Below are 18,729 nucleotides of genomic sequence, written 5' to 3'. Positions count from 1 at the left end.
TTAATATCGATACATGGTTACCTACACACTATCCAGCTTGGCTTCGGGATACAACACAATTCATCTGGGACTCGATAACTATTCTTGGCTGGTCCGGAACTCACACTCACATTACTTGATTCAGCATCAGGGTTTTGTAACAAGGTTTTCCTTTAGCATCAAGCTTCTGCATGTGGCGGCGTTACTCTCTACCCACTCCTGAATACTTTTTTCTATGTCTTCTGCGTCGTCGTGCTTTACATGGAGTTTCTCTAGTTTTGGGGGGATGGGCGCGGTCCTTTGCTTTGGTTCGACGTAACGGCGCTTTTGGTGTTTGGATATCCTAGGTACACTCGTGCCTCTTTTTAAAGTTGCACAGCATGGTACTGGGAAACACATGACTTTTTTCTTTCTTTTTTTGTTGGTTTTGAGCTGTTCACATTTGGACGGCTCACTCGCATTTAGATCAGGCGCACAGATTTGAGCTCATATACCGGATATTATTTCTGTACTGTACATACACGGCGCAACAAGTGGCATAGACTAGACAAAGAAAGACTAGAAAAGATTTGACTTATTCTCATCCAAATTCCCCCTGATAACTACCCGATTGCTCGGTTGGGTGCATTTGTGTTTCCTCGTTACCTTCGGTAGTATGTTACACCGAACTGTGGTGCAAGTCAGGCATTAATTGCCATTATCCTCTCATGTACCCTTCCCTATTGGTAGCTAATTTGATCATTTTGATCCAGTTGATCAAGTTTCCTGGGACCCTGAATTTCTTGCTGACTGCGAAGCCGGATGTGTTGAGTATGAGACTAGACTTACTGGCCAGCTGATTCTCAGCTTGTGACTATCGTCCATGTGACCTACATCAACCACCACAGAACTCATCTGTCTGCGGCACGCTGTCACTCTTGGAAATTTATAACTAAACTTGGCTGCCGTCAAACTTTCGGTGTATATGATGTGGAATCCCGTGTGAATAGTCATAGATACTCTTGCCCGTACGTGGCGAGATGGGCCGCGCGGCGTTACTGCGCGCCTTTATTGGCGTGTTTTTTGTTGCTTGGTTATTGCCATGGACTACAGCGGGGGAACAAGCTTACCGAGGTTCCAGGAAATCGATTCCAAAGTGTTGGTTTGCTTAGGGTTGATATCACAGCATCATTGATTCGAACGCACATACTTGAGGGACGCCTGAAGTGGTCATGGAAACATTAAACAGTACAGGACCAAACTCAAACTTGTGTTAAGTGCATGTGATATTATTTAATAGCAGAATATCACTTCTTTGTCTACTCTAAAGAGCAAATTGTATTCTTCGAAGACGTAGACGAGGACGAGGACTTGGAGATCAGCTATGTCTATTTCGTGAAGCTATATCGTAGATTGGTCGACGATTCAATGGGCAATTTACAAATCCCACAAGGAACAAAATTAATCAGATTACAATAAACGCCGTTGCCACTTACAAGTTCGAGAAGCAGGGGGGAAAACGCCTCGATCGACAAAGCCATGTGATAAACTGGGTATATTAGAGACGATGTTAGTTAAACTTCTCAGCCTCATGGCTCGAATACCAGATTGAGCGTGTAAGTCACCCATGATAGGTGCGTCCGGTATTTACAAGTAAACTTGATTATTCGTCATGTTGTGATATGCTGTTTATGGCATCTCGCACATCTCGTATCACTCGTATCACTCGTATCACTATGCTGCGCCACACCGACTCAGATATGATTGAAGGTATCGTGCGTCGACCAACCTATAGTTCAAAATGAGGACCCTTTGCGATAGAGTTGCCAATTCACGGCTTCGTTTGTTTCATGAACCGATATAGTTTATGCTCCGCGCTGTCCATTATGTAGGAAGTATCACAAAGGATATAATTAGAGTATTTAATCATGCCTGAGGAATCTCGTAGAAGAATGCACCGAGAACCATGTTTTCTCACCACCAAGGCCCTCTGACTCAACACTCACAGGAACGAAGAAAATAACCACCACATGGCATAAACGTATGAGAATAAAGTCAATATAATATAGCTTCCTGTCATTCGACATGGCGTGCTCAAAGTCTAGATAGATAATGACCCCTATTTCACAAGACCTTCCCAACATATCGCTAACAAACTAAACCACCAGCCTCCCCCATCATCTATTGAGGAGAGACTTCTTCTCGGCTACCATTTTTTGGAATCATTGATTCATCCTTCACATAAACTCCTTATGTATGCATATATGCTCCCAACAGCCACTCTCGGCCACTCCTAAATTCAATCGGTGCTCTAAAAACAGGATTAAGTGGTGGCAGGAAAAGTACCGCCACCACTGAAGAAAAGAAGTATTGTACATCGTGAAACATAGCACTGCGCTTAAAGCTAACCTGGCCTCGAAGATTCACTCCAGAAGCTTTTCTTGTCAACGGTCAGCTCATTGAGGACTTAGAGGCGCTTTGGTTGGGGTTGGGATTGGGGTCGGGACACGCTTCAATTTGGCCAGCTCCTCTTCGAGCTGACGTGTTCGAGCACGCTCCTCCTATTGAGACTCGTTAGCATTGATGTCATCAGTTTTGTATGACAGGAACGTAGGCTTACCTTGATGTTGTCCTGGAACTTCTTCCTCTCCTCACGCATTGTGGCCCTGAACTGCTCACTCAACACAGAGGCACCTCTGCCAACTCCGCCATTTGGTGGAATTGCCCTGAGACGCTCGCTATCAAGGTCCTCTTGAAGCTTGGTGATATGTTCACGAGCCTTCTCCATGTCTGCCTCAAGTCGTTTGCGCAATGTCGCCACCTCTCCCTCAAGCTGTCTCTTCACTATCTGGACATCGTGAAGGTTGTTCTCAAGCTCGATCTTCTCACGCTCAGCACTGAGTGTTTCCTTCGTGACATCCTCGAGCTCTTGCACTGTTCCGGCCAGCTCATTCTTGAGCCTCGTGAGTTGGTTCTGGAGCTTCATCACCTCGCCGCTAGTCTTAATAGCTGCCACGTCGGCGGCCCTCTCGGCACGGGAACCGTAAGCACCATCCAGTTCAGCTTGAGCGATGGTGAGCTCCGTCTTTGTTTCTACAAAGTTCATGTTGAGAAGCTCAAGCTCATCCTCCTTCTCCTTGAGTTGTTTCTTCTTGGCCGCTAATTCATCCTTCTGGCCATCGACCCGTTGCTGCAGGGACCTGGCATTATTCTCGGCCATTTGTTTGGATCGGTTGACCTCATCTAGTTGTGCGCTGAGGGCATCAATCACTGAATCCACACCAGTCAACTGGTTACGGTTGTTGTTACTAGAAGACTCGGCATCGGCTAGCTTCTCTTCGAGTTGCTTAACATCAGCCTCAAGAGCTGCGATCCTGCTGTTTCGCTCCTCGAGCTGACCTTGAGCGGCCCCTGCAGCCCCTGCGGCCCCTGCCAGGTCTGTCTGAAGTAGTTCCATATCGGACTCGAGGCGGGCGACCCTAGCATTTCGTTCCTCGAGACGAGCTTCGATATCATTGGTCTTTTCCAATTCGGCTTTGAGGGTAGCGATGGTGGCACTGTGTACCTCGACCTGATCCTTGAAAGTGTTGGCCTCTTGGATTTCAGTGCGAAGAGTTGCAAGCTTTGCGTCGCGCTCCTCGATCTGAGTATGGGCGGCGTTGGCTTGCTCAAGCTCAGACTCAAGTGCAGCGATCTTTCGGTTGCGCTCTTCGACCTCACTCTGGGCCGTCTCCAGATAAGCCAACTCGGATTCGAGAGCAGTAATCTTACTCTCACGATCGTCAATCTGGGCCTGGGCCGCAGCAGCGGCAGCCGTCGCATTGGCAAGATCAGATCTGACGTTGTCGAGCTCCTTCTCCAAGCTGTCAATCTTGTTTTCCCGGTCTTCGACTTGCGCATGTGCTGCACCAGCCGCTCCAGCTGCACCGGCCAGATCACTCTGCAGGCGCTTTAGCTCGGATTCCAACTCATCGATCTTCTTGGTGCTTTCCTCTGATGCAGCCTTCTGAGCGCCGATATTGCGTGCAACACCAGTGCCTTCAAGTTGCTCCAGAGTCTGTTCAAGCATAGCATGTGCAGTGCTGGCGTCTCTCTCGGCTCGAGCCAACAAGACTTGTGTCTCATCCAGCTCCTCCTGTTTTCTCGCAAGTTCCTCGTCCTTTTCGGCGTCTGATTTGTTGTTCAGTTCTCGCTGCTGCTTGATCTGTCGCTTCAATATAGACTTCTGGTTTGCGAGTGTAGTGGTCTGCGAGTACAGCCACTGAACCCGATTCGAGAATCCGGGAAGACTGAATGCTTCGTCAATATCGAACTCGTCATCAGAGACTTCTTCGTCTTCGTAGCCTCTCTCAATGCGGGTTCTTCGACGCTCCTCCTTCTCTTTCTTAATCTTGGTGAAGCCTGTCTGCATCATGTTCCAGAGGTTCATAAGGATTCGCTCCACTTGCTCATCATCCTGCTTCTCTGGCGGGCCTGATCGAGCTACTTGAATAGCACGTTCTAGTTCTGAGTCTGCGGCACGTAATGCATCCTCGAGATATGCAAGTTTCGACTCGACGGTATCTTGTGAAGACTGAGGTGCAGCTGGGTACTCGGGATCCACAGTCATCAGCAAGTCTCGAACCTGTTGGTTTAATGATTCGATGCGCTTCTCAGTGGAGCCGTCAACCTTGCCTTGGTCGCCGGAAGATTCTTCTTGTTCAACCTCGATGGCGTTGAGACCCATTTCGAGATAATCCATCTGATTGTTCAGCAGTTCCCCTGGCTTCATTCCTGGCACACCAAATGGAGGGTCGTAGTAATCCTCGTTCTTGGAGGGGTTGAAACGAACGATAGCATCCCGTAATGAGCCGTTTAGGTTTTCCAGTCGAGCCTCCATCTCTGTTATCGACGTGACTAAAGAATCAGACTGGCCCTTGAGAAGCAGGTTCTCATCCTTAATCTTTTCCAACTCTTTCAGCTGACTGTGCTGTTCTCGAATTGGTGATTTGAGTGGTATTTCGATAGCCTGTTGGCGAGGGGGTCCCCTGGTAGATATTCCATTCGCTTGGTCGAATTGGTTATCATCATGAAAGAAGTGCTCGTCGCCGGCGCGGTCCATGCTGTTGCGCGTATACGTATATAGGCTCTCTGGACTCCCAGGCATGCCATTCATTGGATGAAGTGTAGGGGTCATGTCCTTCTTCTTGTTTGATGCCTTGTGCGTGAGCTGAAGAATACCGGCAGTGTGTTCTAGAAGGCGTCGTCGAGGCTCCATAAGCCGTTTCTCGAGATTAAAGAGCTCCGCTGCCAACTCCTCACATTTCCTTTCGCTCGCCTGCCTCTCAGTTTCAGCTTCCTTTGCGCGAGCTTGGTCGCTGCTGTTGCGGCCCAGAAGACTCCTTCGCTTGCCTTCCAGCTTCCCGGGATTATATAATCTCGCCATTGAAATTGCTGCATCTCGGTATTTGGACTGGATTGTCAAGTTCTGTCGAGTCGAATCAACGCGTTGAGACAAAGACTGGCACTGCTTCTTAAGATCGTCCACTTCTTCTTGCGACAAGATCTCATATTCTTTACTATCAGAAAGAGCGGTTTCGGTGAGGAGATGTACTTGGATCGGATCTCGAAGGTCGACGAGCGCGGAACTTTGTGGTCGTTCAGGGTTCATCTATGTCGATAGTTAGAAGCTGTAAGTCAAAAACTCCACTATTATGACTATACCGGGTTGTAAAGTCCATTATCCTTTTCGAAACCGTTTATTATCTCGTTGCGATAACCTTCAACAAAGGTTTTGCCACGAGGACTTGTAGCCGTGGGTGACATTCTGGAAGAGTCGAACCCATATGGGCTGCCCTCTCGTGCGTACGCACTCATAGTTTCGACGAGTTTAGAATTAATTCGTGTTGATTATCAGAACATGAGATGGTCCTCGAATGGGAATTGACGGTTAAGATAACACAACAGAAGCCATAGAGAGCGATGGCTGGTCCGTATCGGAAGGTTTGACAGGTGGTCGATGCTTGCTGAACGGTTCAACAAAGGGGCGTCGCGTCCAGGAACGGCTGAGGCTAGGCAATCGCAGAACTTCGAGAGCAATCCTTCGAGAGGCGCTGGACTGCTACCGCCAAAGAGTCGGTGCAAAAGCCTTGAAGTTATTCCAAATGCTGGGGAGAGAAAAGGAGAGGTCGGTGTCGACTAAGAAGAAAAGGAGACCCATCGACAACCTAAAAGGTCGAATACGGTTGATTAATTACCTTAAGTCGTCCAGTGGGACCCTTGTGAAGTACTCCACTGAGAGTTGAATTACAGCGGCGGAGCTGATGAGTCTAACCGAGTCAAGTAGACAGGTACGTACCTACTCGGGATGGATCTGCCACTCAGGCCACTGCAATTCGGTCTTCCAGGGGTTTTGCGGCGGTTGGAGCAAGGCACGAGAGGGGCGCACCCGCATTGCTCAGGCATGGGTCCTTCCACTAGTCTTTATCGAGTTCCTAGCTTTTTAACAGATGCACCAGTAGGAATGGGCCTCTGTTTCGAGAATAGTCTTGTGAGAGAAAACGAAAGAGAAAGAGAACAGGATAGAGATGGCGTTTCTTGTTCTTGTTTATCTAGGTAATTTCAACCTGCATAATTATTGCAGCGTTTTTTAGAGGCTGAGTTGTTCTCCTTGCGACCCCCAGTTTCTTATTTATAAACATTAATACTCCCTTTATAGTGGCTTTCATTGGCATTGTTGTCATATCTCTCCATGGCTGTGTCCGCTAATCCCCAGTAATGCTGACAGCCGATGGATGTGGCTGACAACGCCATGGACGAATCCTAATTGCGCAGGTTGACACCCTCCGTCGATGCACAAAACTGTCAGCCTGTCTTGACACATCAGAGATGCGTCTGCCGTTACTCCATTGGGTCCATTCCTCCGCCAGACAATACTCGATCAATTATTGGTATGCCATATGTACGCTGAGTTGAGACAAGTTGGAGGGGGAATGCACTGTAAGACTCGCATGTCTCGTAGTGATTCAGACCATGTCGCTGAATTGAATGCAATGAATGACTGTGGTGCCTTTGTCATATCGACCGCACTAAAGTACTTCTCGTACTTGGTCCATGATCTGTTGTCCCATTGTTCTTCGACGCTCGGCTTGTCCCTGCGCCTGTCCCTGCGCTCCCGTTGTGGCCGCCGTTGAATTCTCATCTTCAAGACGACGTCGGAGACCTTCAAATTCGGCGCTCCGCCTCTGCGAACTCAGTCCCACTACCCAACCTGGTACGCGCCAACGTACGAGGGCAGCCGGGAGAAGCCCTTCTCGCCACGAATATCCAATGACCCAACCGGTGATTGCACCCAGAACCGAACCTGGCCATTGTAATAGCGCGAGGTGTAGAGCAATGGCGTATTTGTAGGACTTATCAGAGAACGTAAGTCCCACGAATGGTCGGTCCGTTGGTGGTGCCTCAGACGTTGCAATTCGATATTTGTACATGTGCGGAACCATGGCATGATACTGAGCAAGAATGGCGAAAATGATGGGAGTAGGGCCAGCCGGGATGTAGTTCAGATATCCGGCAGTGAGAGGCCGCAGCACGATCGAGACGATCGGTGGAATGATGGACGTGATGAGATAAGTGACAGCCAGGAAGGACTGGGAATAAATTGTCAGTGACTTTGATGAGAATCTGCCATTGAACGACTTACAACGAACTTGCGGGAACCCCACATGCGCTCAACGATTCGAAGGTTATACAAAGACATGGCAGCAAAGAGAACCTCGGTTGAGTTGACATAACACAGCTGGTAGACCAGAAGCCTCCAGAATTGCCGGTAGCGCCAAATGTGAGTATCGATTAAGATGTAAAAGTAGTGCTTGACGTCAAGGACGCTGGCTAGAATAGAGCCAGCCACAAGACCGACCACACCAAGCCGGGTCACGGGCGTATTGGTAAAAGACATAATGCGCTTGGCTTGGAAATGATCGCAATGCTTATGGTATCATAGTTCGAGGCAAGTTTCGGGTAGCTTCTCATGTACAAACGTATTCGTGTTATCTGGGATCGTAATGTAATCGACGTCAAGTTTGACACAATGCAAGCTCCAGATGAAGCTCCAGGAGCTATCCACGAAAGGTGGCATTTCGATATCACGTGCAAACTCGGGTAATTATGGGGCATGCTGCATTTCCGACCCCGCTGACGTCGCTCTAATAAAACGTTGTTGCAATGAATATTTCGGTTAAGACGATGTACTATTACAGAACTACAGGGTAAAGAGTCGACTGTGGACAAGATAGGGATTAATAGCTACACACATCTATATCACAGTAGCTTAGTACGATGCAATCGTCTGATCTTAGTAGAATGTGTTATGAGTGATGTACAAAAGGTGAGACAAAGATTGCCGAGAACCAGACTATAGTAGATCGAGATAGGTTGCTTCACAACAGTCCACAGGACATCAAGTAAGACCTCACGCTATGAACCAAGAAGAACCGAAGATCGAACTTTAACGCGCAGCATACAATACAGTATTGCTAAACAGTCCAGTAGGCCTAATGCACCTCGATCTGTCTAACGGGAATAGATAGATCTTTTCGAGTCGCGCCCCCTGTAACGTCACGCTACCAACCAGCATGACTAGCCTAGCTTCCACAGAGGGTTGAACTCCAGTTGGGCAGGTAGTAAACGCCAAGCATGCAAAGCCCATCATTGCCAAATATCAGGATGGAGATTCAAATCAATTACTAGCATAAATAATCGTTGGTTAATTGACAAAAACTTGGAATATTTTCTGAGTTGAACTCTACAGTGGCTGCTCTGTAGTTGCAGAAATACGAAACTCTAACAAAGAATATTCAATACTCCATCACCATCACTTCAACCTCTCCTTCTACCTCTTTCGCACCTTGAATCAACCTCACCCTCTCACCAAACTCAACCATCCACAAGCGGCTCACGCGGCTCCTAATAAAGTCACTTGTCAACCTGACTTTGGTACTGATCAGCCGCCAAAACAAGAAACTCTTCGCTCCCTTTCCCCCTCCCTACCTTAGGCCCCCCCGGGAACAAGGGCCATCAATTCCGACTAAATCTCGTCTTTTCCTCCACCTACAACTCCGATCATGCCGCTCGCTAACTTGGGCTCTCTCATTCTCCACCATATCGTCTTTGTCGCTCACCTGGTCTACTTCCACATTGCTTTCACTCATATGGAACCGAGCGTTCTCGTGGTCATCTACTGTGTCTCTAAGCTTCTCGCCCGCCGCGCCGACGACATTGGCGGTCCTCCTCCGGAATGGCCCCCTCCGGCTATCCAGTGGTAGCCGGTCTTCCGTCTCCGGCTTCGGCCTCGGCCTCCGGTCTGACTACAGGCTATGAGTCTCCGTCAGAAGAGCATCCGCCTTTCTTTACGGCCGCAGCGCCCGCTGCACATGATGGGAAGACAAATCAAAACCCAAGGCGTCTTGCTGTACCGCGGCCTGCACTAACTCAACGACCTTCGTATATCGCCGCGATTGCTTTCGAGGATGCCAATGGCAACAACCAAAGTCGCCCTCGACTCGTCAATCAAAGTTCTACAATTACCGCTCATAGCTTGAATCATGTTATGGCCACAGTGGAAAAGACGCCTCAGAGCCGAAAGATCGGTCTAAGGGATCGCATTGCATGCTACCAATGGACTTATTTTACTTTGGTGGGTGTTTCCGAGACTCAATTATAACCTGGCTGACATCCTCTAGACAATGTCGACCGGCGGCATTGCCAATATTATCCATTCATGTAGACACGCCTTCTTCCAAATCCAAGGGAATTTGACTGACCCTCATTAGTAAAATGGACAGATCCCTGGCTGCACGGCATCGGCCTCTTCTTTTTCTTCCTCAACATTGTCCTATTTATAATGAACTGTGTTCTCATATGTACAAGATTTCATCTTCGTCCGGGGAGTTTCATACATTCTTTCACCGATCAGATAGAATCACTATTTATCTCAGCATCTGTAGGTTTCCCATCATTCTTCACACAAAACTGGTACTAACATACACAAGTTGGTCTCGTGAGCGATACTATCCGCAATTCACTTTCGAGCAGCTCTGACAATTCTAGTGCTGCTGTAATATTAATCAACACCTGTCAATATGGTATTCCTCATACAGGCCCGTGGCTTCTTAACGCCATGGAGTGGGTGTTCTGGGTCTATGCCGCCCTCAGTGTTTCTGTCAGCGCATTTCTATATCTTATTTTATGGTCAACACTGTGAGATATCCTAGTTCCTACCTTTAAACACCTTTGATACTAACAATTCTTCTCAGGATCTTCCCCGTTCACACAATGACGCCCACATGGGTCTTTCCCGCATACCCCCTACTTCTCAATGCACCCTTTGCAGCAAATCTCATCGCTGCAGCAGAATCTTCGGGCCATAAAATGACAGTAAATACCGTGGCTATGGCGCTCGGAGCTACTGCGATTCAAGGAACCGGATGTTTGATCGCCTTTATGATATCTTCTGCTTTTATTTATCGCCTAATGACTCAAAAACTTCCGAGAGATAATCAGAGACCCGGTATCGTGAGTTTAATATTCTGCAATCATGTTTAATATTTTGATTGACCTTTATTAGTTTATGTCTATAGGTCCTTATGGCTTTACTGCTGCTGGTATAGGTACGCCATCATATTTGATTTCGTAGAGGTAGATATCTAACAACTGCAGCCCAACTCGGTAGCCAGGCTGACTTGCTTGTCCCCGAGAACTTTTTGGGTGCCTCAAATGTCGCAGACATCATCAAAGTCATAAGTATTCTTGTGAGTCTCTGGCTCTGGGGTCTTGCCCTGTGGTTTTTCCTGGTATGCGTCGGCGCATTATGGAAATATACTAGGTCAGGCCACCACATGCCTTTCCAAATGACTTGGTGGTCTTTTGTGTTTCCCAATACCGCTCTTGTAAGCATTTCCTCCTCGACGCAACTTCTCGTGAACAAATTCTTATGCTACATCTACAGGTTACGGCCACTAGCGTCATGGGTAAGGTCTTTGACAATAATGGCCTACACATCTTTGCGTCTGTCATGACCGTTGCTATCATCATTGTCTGGATCATAATCTTTGCAAGGATGTGCTGGAGTCTTAAAACGAAGAAGCTTCTCTGGCCCAGGGATGAAAAATAGACCATTACACAGCCTCGTAGGCTTATTCTTTTCAACACGTTTCTGCCATTCATGTCTATAGACTCTTTGATTTCAGCGGCTGATGTGGAGTTTTCTTTGATCGATTATGGGGTCTAGCATTGTTGGGCGTTGTACGGCTTTCTCAATTAGACTCAACATAGATGAATGTCATATCCAACCATTACTATCACTATTCAAGCCTTGGTTTATGTGTATCGATTTAGGCTAACACGTTTTGGACTACTTGAGAAAATTCTTGCATGGACATGTTGTTTTGATTCAGTTCCCTAGTAGGACTCCCATGATACCATATACACTACTCCGCGTAAATGGCCTCACATGCTGTACCCAAACAATACAAGGTAAGAAAACGTATCGCCATTCGCTTTCCGAGAACCTCCGAAACGCCCCCAAACTCCAGTGTACAAAGATTCTGGTTACCACACCCCGACACCTGAGCTTCAAGATACATCAAAAAATGTTACATACAGATCTGTCTTACAGCTTCGCCTTGACGCCCTCGCCGGCAGTGGCCTCGAGGTTGACGGTAATCTCACCAGTCTTCTCGCCATGGCCGAAAAAGATGACTTGCACAGTCAGGTCATCGCTACACAGTTGTTAGTTACGGCACATGTGATTATGAACGAGGTTCCTTACCGGTAACGTCGCGAGAAGGGAGAAGGTAGGGTGAGCAGAGCGCACACCTGCTCGTCATTGTTGCCACCAAGAGCATTTCGGATAAGGTGTGTAGCGACGTTCTTGTCCTTCACTGTGAAGCGATCCTTGGCATCGGGGTCGATACCCCACTGTTGAACGCGGATAGGGGTCTTGTTGCCGTCAGGTCCAGCAGTCTTGCTCTCCTCGACGGGCAGAGGTGTCTTTGACGATCCGAAGATCCTGTCCCAGGCAGCATCAAACTGAGAGTTGGTTCCAGACTGTCCTTCAGTTTCGATCCACTTGCCTACAAGGCCGACAACCTCTTCGTTGGTGAGCATCTCCCACAGACCATCGGTGGCCAAAACAAGGAAATCGCCATTCTCAGGGCTGACCTTGGTTGTCGTGACCACAGGCTCTGCTGTGACATATGGAGGAGTCTTCAGAAGAGGCGAGGGGCTGCGTCCGAAGAAATTCTCACGCAGCTTGTATGCGACGTCTCTGCTCCACTTGTAGACAGCATCGCCAAATGCACGGCTAGGCTCCAATCCACCAAGAACACGGCCATTGCGAATAACGTTCTCCTCTCCGGGGTGTTCCTTGCGCATCCGATCAACCTCTGAAGGGTTGCTGCCAGTTTGGTCATCTGAGAGCGCTGTAGCAGTCCACTTTCCATTCGCCGCTCGACGACCCAGAACAGCGCGAGAATCGCCTGTGCAGGCAACACGCAGAAGATTGCTGCGGCTGTCGTAGAATGACAATAGAGCACACGATCCGGACAGAGCAGGTTGCAACAACTCGGCGGCGACGGTCTTGGAACCACCCTTGAACACCTTCTCGACACTCTTGTGAACAATCTCATTGTCGAGGTTATTGAATCCAGTCTTGATGGCTTGAGTTACCGCATCTTCAGAAGGTAGCTCGCCAGAAGCCAGCTTGTAGGTCGCGTTGAGTTCACGGGCGACATAGTTGATCAAGCTTTCCCTCAATGTCGCAGAAGTTGTCCATCCCCTAAAATGTGTAAGTCATGGCTCCTAATATTTCACTGTGCAAGCTGTATTCTGCAACAACTACTTACGAATGGCCATCAAAGACGCCCCAGAACATCCAGTCGCTGTTGTCAGTCTCGGCAGAAGACCTGCTGGGAACTTGGACAATCTTCTCGGCGTGATCATCCTCAATTGGGTCGTTGCTGGGCAGCTGGACCAAGTCATAACGAGTAACACCTTGACCTCGGCTGACGGAGTAAGACTGCTCAAGGCGACGTAGCTTTTGCGTAGCCTGATCGGGCGTCAACATCTCAACAATGCGACGACCGTCGTCGCTGGTAGCCTTGGAGATTGGTCCCTCACCAACAATGGTGCCTTGCCTTAGTTCGTCAGCGCCCACTACAAGGACGGTACGAGTCGGCACCGCATCAGCCGTCTGGGTGGATGTGAGGCTGTTGGCACTAAAGGTGGAAGTAGGCACAGAGTCAGTGCTGTTGTAGGAGTACCAGGCGCCGTATCCAACGACGATACTGGAAAGCAGTGCGGTGGGCAAGCGACGGAAGTACATGGAGGACTTCAGTGGAATGTGTTTCGTCGACTTGCGATGAGCGTACCGAGCATGCGCGCTGGCCTTGGATCGAGATTGATGGGCGAGAACCGTGGAGGAGATGGAGAAGCCACGACGCGGGGCTCGAGGGAGGGCGTGGACGGTCGAAAGAGAGGTCGTCCGAAGGGATTTGACGGCAACTCGATTCATCGGGGCGACAGGCAGGGGAGCTTGGAGCTAACCTGGGAGGGAGTGGTGGCTGACGGCTACAGGAGGAATAGAAAAGAGACGTTGTATGCCCCAGGATATCAAGGAATGGCCAACAACAAAGAAGACAACGACCGCGATGGCATGGAAGGATCGAAGACTGTACTAAAGCTAGGACCGCGATAGATTCTCTACACAGGGTCGTCTAGACCAGGAAGTAGGTGGGTGGTGGGTAGCAGAGGTTCGTAATGGTGGATGAAGGTTGCTCGTGTGGGTCTGGAGAAGCACGACACTATCTTATCGCGACCTTTCCCTTCTTGGACTTCAGCTAATGATAAGTCACTGCGAATACCGAAGTTGAATGAGTTAAGTCAATGAGATTTTATATCTTCTCTCCGTCTCTCTTATTGAAACTTATTTCACTGCCTCTGAACTGCCTACAGCGACTTATTCCGATATTTCTCACATTCTCATGGTCACGTCTTGGACCGTCCGCCCCACGTGAGCTAACAGAATAGCACCCGACCTGAGTTTAATTCAATCTGTCTGGAAACCGACTTCAGCCGAGGTTCACTTCTTGCTACTGTTTCAGGCCTGATTGACCCAAGTCCTGAACAGGCAAGCTTTGCTAGCCCTGTGAGCTTTACCAACCCCGGGCCTGTTTTTCTCACATGTTAGTACATAGTGAGATGATCATCCCCTTGCACATGGACACGATGAAATTCCATACTTGTATCTGTTTTTGGATGTGAAGCTTACTGAGATCCAACAGATTTTGAGAACCTCCAATCAAAGCTTCTTATAATGAGCCAACAACAGTCCTCACAGTCTCTTGCTGGAGCTGATCGCATCAGGGCTCTCAAAGATGATGATGCCATATTCACTGCTTTTGATACATATCCATGGACCAAAGATAAAAACTTCATGGTAAATAAGCCATCCTTTTTCTTATTCCAAGGGTTACTAAGATCTCATTAGTCAGGCCTTTGCGCCATCCTTGGTGAACCTGGCCAGCAAGATCCCCAAGCCTCTCTCTCAGATATGGCCATCCACGCCCGTATCTTCTATTATGCGCAGCGCATTGGTGTCGACATCGACTTTGGTTCCTACAAAAGCTGGCTAGCTAGCAAGACAAACCATCAGCCCCCGGATGTCTTGCCAGAGGAATACCGTCAACGCGCAGAGGCTAATGCCACCTCAACCGCAGCCTTGGACTGGCAGAAGGCTGCACCAAAGACTGATCTCTATATCGACAGGAAAGCCGCTGCAGCCCAATCGGGTTCAGAAGATCAGCCTAATTATCCAATGGGGTTTGCCGAAATGATCAAACTTATCCAAGAGGGCAAGCCTGTGCCGGGAATTCGACAAATACCAAACACCATCGTCAGGGATCCCGTGAGTTCAACCCTAGATATAACAACCCTTGAACTCATGTGTATTTACTAAAACATGCACAGGCCGTGAAACCTGTCGGAGCCAGAACTGCCCCAAGAAAGCCGTGGGAGAAAGATGTTAGCCCCGATTCTTCCACTCTTGCAGATCTACCAAAGGCGCTTGATACCGAGTTTCCACCCCTTCACGATGATCCGGTTGCTTCCTCTGCTGCTGGAACTTCGTGAAGAAAGTATCGCTGTCTTGTCGTTTATATAGCATTCGCGGCGTTAGGGGCCATGCAACCATGGGCATGCTTCATTGTGAATTCGAGCAAGATAGATAGATGGCTGAAACAATCTGACTTTGGCTCATCAATCACGGCACACAACTGGATCATTGAGAGTGATAAAAGCATTAACTGTTTATTAAAGGAATTTAAAGACTACCGTAACAACCCGTGTGCTATAGGAAGACGCCTGAACCCAGCATCCGCATAGAAAAACGACATACAACTTCATAACCCACCCCAATCTCTAAGGGAGCCCTTCTAGACCACCGTCGTTCATACCCGTAGATTGACTGAAGAAGTATGGCCATGGCACCCCGTAAGGCATGGTTCCACTCATCCTGTGAGAGTGGCAGCCCATAAACGGTGCGATACAGAGGTCAGCTCTGCAAGGACTGCCGGTGGTTAGTATCTACCATCCTCTCCATATTGCAAAATCGATAACCATAATGTGTCCAATGCACCCGAGAAGGCAGTAGCCAGCTGGGCTTAGGATGTCGTGTGATCTGTAAATTACTTGCGTGGGAAGATGTTTCTTAAGAAAGGTCGACAAATTCTGGTTTGTTGCGTGATCTTGACGAGTGGAAGGATCGGTGATTCAGATAGGGGCTCCTTGATGTGGATGACAATGAAAGAACAGAAACAAAAGTGCAATGAGGAATGCTCTGCATTCCCTAGCAGAAAAATGTCTATGGCGATAAAAGAGATCGATTGGCAAAGAATAGAAGAATTTAGCGGTAGCCGTTGCTGTAGCGTGGTCCAGGTCCCATGCGTCCACTCATTCCAGGACCAGCGCCAGGACCAGGACGAGTTGCAGCAGCATGGTTGGTGCAGAGCATGCCGACACGAGAACCAAACTTGGAACCTCGCAAGGAGACCATGTGCTTTCGGATGTGAGCGGCAACAATCTCGCGATGCTGAGGAGAGGCGTTGTTGAGAATCCACTGGATGAGGTAGTTGCCATACTGATCACTCGCGATGTCGATGAGTGGGATGCGTGTACGATCGCGACGACCCTCACAGACTCGGTCCAAGTAGCGGCCGAGGAAGTCTGAACCGCCAATCTTCAGACACTTCTCGACAACCTTGGAAGCGAACTGATCGGTACTGTACTCTGCGGCATAACGAATGACGTGGTCAACAGCCCGGCTGCGGTCAGGAGGAGCACCATGTTCGCAGATGTGCTGAATGCACCAGTTACCAAATTGGCCATGTGCCACAATGTTAATGTTGGCAAGAACCTCCTCGATACAAGGACGCTGTTACGAAGGGTTAGTATAATAACTTTGATAAGAACAACTCAACATACCTTATCCTCTTCAAGACAGTTCTCAAAAATGTTCTGCACAACAAGACTACCAGTTTCCCCAAGGGCTACTTCATGCCACATTCCGCTCAGTGCTTCGTTGACATACTTCATGATCTGCGGGGGCGACTCGGTCCAGCGGAGCTCGAAAAGCTTCTGCCAAACATGGCAAGCGTAACGATGAATAACCGTCTCCGGGATGCGTCGCAAAAGTTCAGAAACCATAATGGCCTTATACTTTTCCGGGACTGAGTCAAATGCCTTCTGGACAACATGGCAGCCAAAGGGATCCATGGAGAGGCTCAAAGTGTTGCCCCGAATAGCTTCGGCGATGTGGATGACCTGGTCAGGTGTGCCATGCTCAAAGCATCGCTGCACCAAAAAGTTGCCAAAACGGTTGATCATCAAGGGGTACGCCTGGGCTACGATCGCATCCACGATCTCAAACTTTTGTTCCGGGGTTCCGACCTTGAGCTTCTGCTGCAAAAAGATAGAAGCTTGCTGATCATTGTTGCATACAATCTTGTCGACAATGTACTTCCAGTTGCAGTTGACATTGCGATCCAAGAGACGACGGTAGTTCAGTGGCTCAGTTGGGGGGAGATATGTCTGATCCTCGGGCGCCAGAACCTCTCTTGGGTCCAGTCCCCTGCGTGTTTGGTACATGGCATGTGGACCAACTTCATTCTTCCATCCAGATCCAGCAGTGAACTCGGAAGCATGAGGTGACAGAGGTGTTCCAGCAGGAGGTGGATAGGGCGGGTAGACGCCCATAGGGCCAAGTCCCTGAGGAGCATTCATAGGTGCTCCAGGAACAGGACTACCCATGTAGTCGGATTGGTTGGCAGGGCTGTTATAGCCTCCTCCATAACCAGATCCAAGCGGCTGGGGGGAGTTGAATCGACTCTCGATACGGTTACCACGGCGTCCGTAACCGGGGCGCATCATCTCTGAATCGGGAGTCATACGCTCGTTACGGAAGCCTTCCATGATGGGATAGGGGGGACCAATAGGTTCTGGGCCTGGAAGGTTAAAACCGCGTCCCCCGAGCCATTTTCCAGGAGCCGGCTCAGCAACCGGTGCCTGAAGCGTGTTGGTGAAGGGGCCAGGTTGGGCTCCCCAGATTTCTCGAGTACGATTGAAGGTGGAAGCAGACATGGCATCGCTTGTATCGGAATGAGCGTCATCTGGAGATCCCCATACACCCTCACGAGTAGGGTAAAACGTGTTGTTAGATCCAATGGCAGAGGTACCGGGTAAAGTCTTAGAGACACGGGTGTCTGCCAGCTCTTGGTCAAGCTTGGAAATCTTGCTCTCTGCTTGGGCGAGCTGCAACTTCAGGCGGACCACTTCTTCGCTTTCGCTACGAGCATCGTCGAGAGTAGCACTGGCGGGTCGTGTAGTAGGAGCCGTGCTTGGAAAGGCATCGGTAGCAGGAGTGACGGGCAGGGAGTTGCTTGAGGACGCATGGTCAAATACTCTTGTGTAGTAGACTCCTTCGTGATTCGCCTTGAGGGAATCGGCCTGCTGATCCATATTCTGCTCCTCAATCTTGGCAAGGAGCTTGTCCACAGGGTAAGATTGTTCGGTAGTCGAGTAATCGTGACTGATTTTCATCTTCTATAATGGTTAGTAAATTATTTGTCGCGAGTCAGATGGATAGTTTCACCTTTGGGAGACCTTGGTTCGCGAGCTTCGACGTCGTGAGGGCCGAGATGCTTTTCTTTGACGGGTTTATTTTACCTGTTTCCTTCTGTGGTTTACATCAGTAAGTTGTTCGTAAGTAAAAGAGACAAGGAGGGAAACGTGGTGTGATATCAAGCCACTCTATGGCAAATCCAATAAAGCCAACAAAGCTAAAAGTTTACTGACCAGAACAGGGGCACGTGGGGAACTGCCTGAAGTGTCGCCCTGCGCAACAGCCGTGAAGATAGGGCTGTTCTTTTCAGGCGACGCCTGAGAATATCCAGGTGAAGACATGTAGTCGCACCGGTTGGGTTGAACTTTTGATGCAAAGAATCTGGCGAGACCGTGATCGGATAAGAATTGTAGTGAGGGAGTGGACGCAAGTAACACGCAATGTGAGACAAAGAGAGTGAATGTACTGAATGTACGAACCAAGAAGAGGCTGATTGATTGTGCTGAGGGGAGATTAGTGAAGAGAAGAAGAAGAGTGTGAAGGGTTGGAAGAAAGGAAGAGGATATGGTGACGGAAGGGAAGTGGAGGTTAATCACTGACGCAGCTTTTTCGGCAAGCCA

The 18,729-nt window shown here is 48.9% G+C and overlaps 7 protein-coding genes across 7 annotated transcripts; 3 read left to right on the top strand and 4 right to left on the bottom strand.

The window, feature by feature from the left end:
• Positions 1-2,103: 2,103 nt before the first annotated feature.
• On the bottom strand, positions 2,104-5,814 carry FGSG_05208 (uncharacterized protein; the record flags this gene model as incomplete). Its single annotated transcript, XM_011325415.1, has 3 exons — positions 2,104-2,519; positions 2,579-5,608; positions 5,662-5,814. 3 exons carry the CDS (start codon positions 5,812-5,814, stop codon positions 2,415-2,417), a joined length of 3,288 nt encoding a protein of 1,095 aa, XP_011323717.1. The 3' UTR covers positions 2,104-2,414.
• A 698-nt stretch (positions 5,815-6,512) lies between these two features.
• Positions 6,513-8,018, bottom strand: FGSG_05207 (uncharacterized protein). The gene is made up of 2 exons (XM_011325414.1): positions 7,640-8,018; positions 6,513-7,586 (listed from the first exon to the last, which is right to left on the bottom strand). The coding sequence occupies exons 1-2, from the start codon at positions 7,892-7,894 to the stop codon at positions 7,026-7,028; spliced, it is 816 nt and encodes a 271-aa protein (XP_011323716.1). The 5' UTR covers positions 7,895-8,018; the 3' UTR covers positions 6,513-7,025.
• A 1,214-nt stretch (positions 8,019-9,232) lies between these two features.
• Positions 9,233-9,658, top strand: FGSG_12701 (uncharacterized protein; the record flags this gene model as incomplete). Its single annotated transcript, XM_011325413.1, has 1 exon — positions 9,233-9,658. One exon carries the CDS (start codon positions 9,233-9,235, stop codon positions 9,656-9,658), a length of 426 nt encoding a protein of 141 aa, XP_011323715.1.
• Positions 9,659-10,114: 456 nt separating this feature from the next.
• On the top strand, positions 10,115-11,107 carry FGSG_12700 (uncharacterized protein; the record flags this gene model as incomplete). Its single annotated transcript, XM_011325412.1, has 5 exons — positions 10,115-10,194; positions 10,251-10,509; positions 10,562-10,604; positions 10,654-10,883; positions 10,943-11,107. The coding sequence occupies 5 exons, from the start codon at positions 10,115-10,117 to the stop codon at positions 11,105-11,107; spliced, it is 777 nt and encodes a 258-aa protein (XP_011323714.1).
• Positions 11,108-11,605: 498 nt separating this feature from the next.
• Positions 11,606-13,507, bottom strand: FGSG_05205 (uncharacterized protein; the record flags this gene model as incomplete). The annotated part of the gene is made up of 3 exons (XM_011325411.1): positions 11,606-11,714; positions 11,765-12,772; positions 12,840-13,507. 3 exons carry the CDS (start codon positions 13,505-13,507, stop codon positions 11,606-11,608), a joined length of 1,785 nt encoding a protein of 594 aa, XP_011323713.1.
• Positions 13,508-14,308: 801 nt separating this feature from the next.
• Positions 14,309-15,123, top strand: FGSG_05204 (uncharacterized protein; the record flags this gene model as incomplete). The annotated part of the gene is made up of 3 exons (XM_011325410.1): positions 14,309-14,431; positions 14,483-14,899; positions 14,962-15,123. 3 exons carry the CDS (start codon positions 14,309-14,311, stop codon positions 15,121-15,123), a joined length of 702 nt encoding a protein of 233 aa, XP_011323712.1.
• A 602-nt stretch (positions 15,124-15,725) lies between these two features.
• Positions 15,726-18,450, bottom strand: FGSG_05203 (meiotic coiled-coil protein 2; the record flags this gene model as incomplete). The annotated part of the gene is made up of 4 exons (XM_011325409.1): positions 15,726-16,423; positions 16,474-18,090; positions 18,140-18,193; positions 18,343-18,450. 4 exons carry the CDS (start codon positions 18,448-18,450, stop codon positions 15,896-15,898), a joined length of 2,307 nt encoding a protein of 768 aa, XP_011323711.1. The 3' UTR covers positions 15,726-15,895.
• Positions 18,451-18,729: the final 279 nt, after the last annotated feature.

The sequence above is a fragment of the Fusarium graminearum genome, chromosome 3 (genome assembly GCF_000240135.3).
Source record: "Fusarium graminearum PH-1 chromosome 3, whole genome shotgun sequence".
Taxonomy (NCBI): domain Eukaryota; kingdom Fungi; phylum Ascomycota; class Sordariomycetes; order Hypocreales; family Nectriaceae; genus Fusarium; species Fusarium graminearum.
Note: the sequence above shows the minus strand (reverse complement) of the source record. Positions and strands in the feature narration are given on the sequence as shown.